We start from the raw sequence: 4,871 nt of genomic DNA on the forward strand, positions 1-4,871 counted from the left end.
TTGTAGCGGCCGAGGAGCGGTGCGTGAGAGGCAGCCCCGGCGGTCTGCCCGGTGTTGGCCGAGTTTAACTGCACGTCTTAAAAACCCAACTCGCGTTTTTAACTTCGTAGTTTCCTTTCCGAACGCGGACGGTGGTGTGAGTTGTTCTCTCCTTTTTCCGTTGGTCTCTTCAACGTTTTTCAGGGGGACGTCTGATTACAACGTGCTACTTCGTAGAAAAGCAAACCAGCTTTGTCAGTCGGTGCGTGAGGAAAGAGCAAAAAAAAAGAGCCAGAGCTGGTGAACTGAGGTCAATGGAAACGCATGCTGAATGAAGCTTTGCAGTAATTTTGGCTCTGCTTAAGGACAATAAACAGGAGTTGCTCTGATAAGATTGTCCGATGTCACGTGCTTGCTGCACCATTGAATATCTAATTAATGATCAATCTGGTGTACAGCTAGTCAATAAATAGTAAGAGCTTTACCTATAGCATGTTGCCAAGTTCCCCTAGTTTCCATGCACTTCTTTGCCAGCACCATTATTTCATTTTGTTTGTAAACATAAAGATTTGTATTCAGTAGACTATTACTCTCACATGTATCTTCTTTTTCCTAACAATCACCCAGCTTCCTTCAAGGACTAAGCGTCTAACTCTGTTCAGTTTACTAACCTGTGTTTGTGGTAACTTTTTGGTTTAGGTTTTGCAGGAAGTGCTTCTTGACGGCTATAAGAGAAAGTGGAACACATTGTCCTCTCTGCCGGGGGAGCGTGACTAAAAAAGAAAGAACGTATCCCAAAAGGGCTCTAGATGTTGAAAACAATATGAAGAGAGCTTCTGGGGGCTGTAGATGCTGTGAGAAGCAGGTAGAGTAAAACTTTAAAAAAAGTTGAATACATTTCTTTCTTGTTCCTGACCAGACACACTTCTACCATGTATCATTCTTGTCTTGGAGTTAAAGAGTCTCTAGCACTTGGAACTTGGCTTGTGCACGTACTAGGCTTCCAGTGCCTGCTAGGTATACCTAACACATGTAAAACTGAAGGAGGATCTTGAACTGTCTTTGAAGGCATTTTATGTGGAGTGCCAGTTTTCTCCCCCCACATATGGGAAAAACTGGATTGAGCTATAAAACTGGCAGAAGAAAAGTTTGGGAGATGAACATGAAAGTTGCAGATATATGGATAATCTCAGAAACTTTCAGTATGGAAATAGAAGTGCTTAAAGCTTCTATAAAATATAATTTAAAACCAAAAAATGTGGGTTGTTTATTTTCAGTACTCATGCAGTCACATGTAATTTCCTCCTTTCTCATCAGTCTTTTTACATTCCCTTCATTTCCTTTGTAAAGGGGTCATTATTTTTGAAACATTGGGTGAAATCTTGACACCCCCCCCTCACTGAAACCAAGAGTAACCTCTCTTCTGGTATAAATGGATGTAGGATTTCAGCCACACATTTTGTTGGTAATAAATTGCATCAAATCCAGGTAGTCTTCATGTTTGTTTCCTTTTACTTGGGACTTATTTCTGCCATTGTGAAGATCAGCACTAGTGGAAACCTGAGCTGCTTGCTTTGTTCCACATGATTCATTAGGATGAAAAGCAGAGATAAACTAGTAGCAAGCTGGTAAACTGGAAGGAAGAACCAAACAGATCCCCAGAAGAACTTTAATGGAATTTAGGCACAGGCATGTGAGATATGATTTTGTTCAGCCTCGAAACCTGTGAACACCTTTTAACAGTGCTGTTGGACCGGAAATTCTGATTTAGGACATGTCCAACACTGCTGTCTTCTGACAAATCTAAGCAACTCATTGTCTTATCCTGGATTTAAGGCAGCTTTAAGTCGGTGTTCATTCACCTATTTTTTTACCCTCCCCTGTCAAAGGGAAAAGGAACACACCTAATGCAAGAAAAACATTTGCTCTGTACACAGTAACAGCAGGCCAGAGAAGACTGAAGGAGCAGTGGTGCTTATCCCACCCTCATGGCCCCTCTCTGTTGTAGCTCATCAGCTGTTGATCCTGGATATGGGAGATGTAGTTCCAGTGGCTTTTTTTCAGTTAAGTGGCATTTAGTCGCATCTTTCACCCCTGAGAGAGCTCTCAGATGCCCATCGGTTTGGGGAGTGGCAGTGTTCTCCAGTCTCACGGAGTGACAGAGGCTCTAAGGAAAGAGGAATTCAAGAAGTTCTGTTGGTGAAGAAAGTATTCATGCCCAGAGGGGAGACCCAAGTTCTGGTTTCTGCTGCATATGATGTCTATATAATTCCTGCATGCATTGCTTTCTGTTGGCAGAATTACCTCTTCCTTCTGTCTCTGGATTTACTAGTATGATTTCAGTAATTTGGCATTTCATTTTCAGGTTAGATTTTCGTGGATGAGACAGCATTATAAAACCTGTAAGAAGTATCAGGATGAATATGGTGTTTCTTCTATTATTCCAAAATTAGAGATTTCCCAAGATCCAACAGGGAACAGGTAATCAGGGTGTTCTGTGTATAACAATGCACCTTCTTCTTTCCCCAACTACTCTCCCCACAGAAAGTACTTTTTTTTTCCAGGGCATTCCTTCTTTTTGCAATAATTATTGTCCATATTTTTGTGTTTCAAAATATGAGTTTTTCCAGGTATTTTTCTTTACTCGTAGCATACAGAAGAAACCCTTTCTGCATGATGGTTTGGATGTCTTCTAGAGACTCTCCTAAAAAAAGTATTTAGTATTTGTAGCTTGCTTTCCTTGCCGTGACAGCATTTGAGCAGCTTACTTTGTAACGTATTTCATAATATTTACCTCTAGGGAATTTCCCTTCTGTTTTTATCCCACTCACACCCTTTTCCTAAGGTTGTTTTAGTGAGTATGCTGTTTCAAAACATCACTGTGCAAGCTTTTGCTTTCTGATTGAATTTATTTTGGACTGGTCTCTTATGAAATGTATAAGAAACTCCAGTATGTTACACACCATAAAATCAAGCTACACTTACCATTTGTTTTCAGGCAGTAAACTGAAAGAACTTTCTTGTTCGTACATTCTCACTGATATATTTGGTTTGGTTGGGGATTTTTGCTTATTTTAGAAGACCTATTCTTACATATTAGTTTCTCAGAGCTTTGTCATATATAGCTTGTCCTTAAATTGCTTTATTTTGACATCAATTTTCTGTTTTTAGCAGTCTGAACTGCTCTGTGTTTGGTTTTCAACCCATCAGTATATCGAAAGTGGAACTTTAAGCTGTTACCAGAATTAGCTGCAGTAATGTTTCACTCAAGTGTCTGGATATCTGTTATATCATTATTTATTGAGTCTGCCACAGTATGGTACCTGTGCTCACAATATTACAGAAGTGTAACGAAAATGTACCATGACCATATTTGTGACTGTAAATATTTGTGTTCTTAGTGCAATCAGCATGTCTGAACAGTTTCTTCTGGCTTAGCTAGAGGTGCATATATGGCCAAATTTGCTTTCTAAAATGTTCCTCTGTTACTCTTACTTTAGGAAATAAGTTTGTTTTGTGTTCAGCATAGGAAAACTTACCTTGCTATAGTTGAAAGTTGCAAATTATTTATGTAAGCACGTGACAGTCAAAGGCCTATTTACATAGTCCTAAGTCAAAAACCTTAGGAAGTGCCACCTGTCATACATTAATACAGGTTATAATGCTCTTTGAGTTACTTGGCTGCCATCTCCTTTACCATTCTTGTTGGCTAAATGTTTATTGTAACATATGCTGTTGTCCTGTAAAGTTGTGTAGTGTTCCACCAAGGGTCATTGTGGTAACTAATTTAACTGGAGAAGTCACAGTCAACAGGAAATTATTAAATGTGACAGTCACTTGCAAGAGGGCTTAGAAGGGTGATCCAGGGAATGACAGGCCTGTCAGCCTGATCTAGGTACCAGGGAAGGTCATGGAGCAGATCATCTTGGGTGCCATCATGAGGCATGTGCAGGACAACCAGGGGATGAGGCCCAGCCGGTATAGATTTAGGAAAGGCGGGTCCTGCTTGACCAACTTGGTCTCCTATGAAAATGTGACTCGCTTAGTAGATGAGGGAAAACCTGTAGATGTTGCCTGTCTAGACAGCTGTAAAGCGTTTGACACAGTCTCCCACAGCATTCTCCTGGAGCAGCCCATGGCTTGGACAAGTATACACTCTTTGCTGGGTTAAAAACTTGGCTGGATATCTGGGCCCGGAGAGTGATGGTGAATGGTGATTGCATTCAGTGTCCAGTCATGCGTCAAAGCTCAGTATTGGGGCCAGTCCTGTTTGATGCCTTTATCAGTGATTTGGATGTGGAGATTGAGTGCATCCTCAGTAAGTTTGCAGATGACACCAAGTTAGGTGTGAGTGTTGATCTGCTGGAGTGTAGGAAGGCGCTGCAGAGAGACTTTGACAGATTAGATTGATGGGTGGAGGACAACTGCATGAGGCTCGTTGGGATCCTTGCGAGGGACGGACTACAGCACACCATTATGATGCTCTGATAGCCAACTTTATTTAGGGCACCTAACTATATAGTAAAATGTCTCCCGTACATGCAGCTACGCGCTGATCACACAACTTTAGATTGGTTGGTCAGCCTGCCAATGCGTACAATTCTTACTTAAGATAGGTTACAAGTTTAAGCTGCATCCCACTCTCACATCCTGGGAAACTGATAACAAGAACATGAGAACCTAAACAACAGTGCTATTCCCAGCTTGTTAGCAAGATGACTTATCTATAAGGCAGTAAAACCAAAACTAAACCTAAAAACCCTGGCAGCAGGAGAGAGCAAGACCATTATAAGGTGTTGCATTGAAGACACAGGAATGCATGAAGATAAAAACAAGGTCAGCAAGACCTATTTTGTGTGTCTTGTTTTTAATTGCTTAAGCATTCCTTTAAC

General features: G+C 41.0%; 1 protein-coding gene across 1 annotated transcript in view; it reads left to right on the top strand.

Annotated features, from left to right (window-relative positions):
• Positions 1-684: 684 nt before the first annotated feature.
• Positions 685-4,871, top strand: part of RNF138 (ring finger protein 138, E3 ubiquitin protein ligase) — an 8,346-nt gene continuing 4,159 nt past the window's right edge. Inside the window, exons 1-2 of the mRNA XM_009073365.1 lie at positions 685-844; positions 2,345-2,460. Of these exons, the coding sequence (XP_009071613.1) occupies positions 803-844; positions 2,345-2,460 (158 nt within the window). The 5' untranslated portion in view covers positions 685-802. The remainder of the gene's footprint in view (positions 845-2,344; positions 2,461-4,871) is intronic.

The sequence above is a fragment of the Acanthisitta chloris genome, unplaced genomic scaffold, assembly GCF_000695815.1.
Source record: "Acanthisitta chloris isolate BGI_N310 unplaced genomic scaffold, ASM69581v1 scaffold794, whole genome shotgun sequence".
NCBI lineage: Eukaryota > Metazoa > Chordata > Aves > Passeriformes > Acanthisittidae > Acanthisitta > Acanthisitta chloris.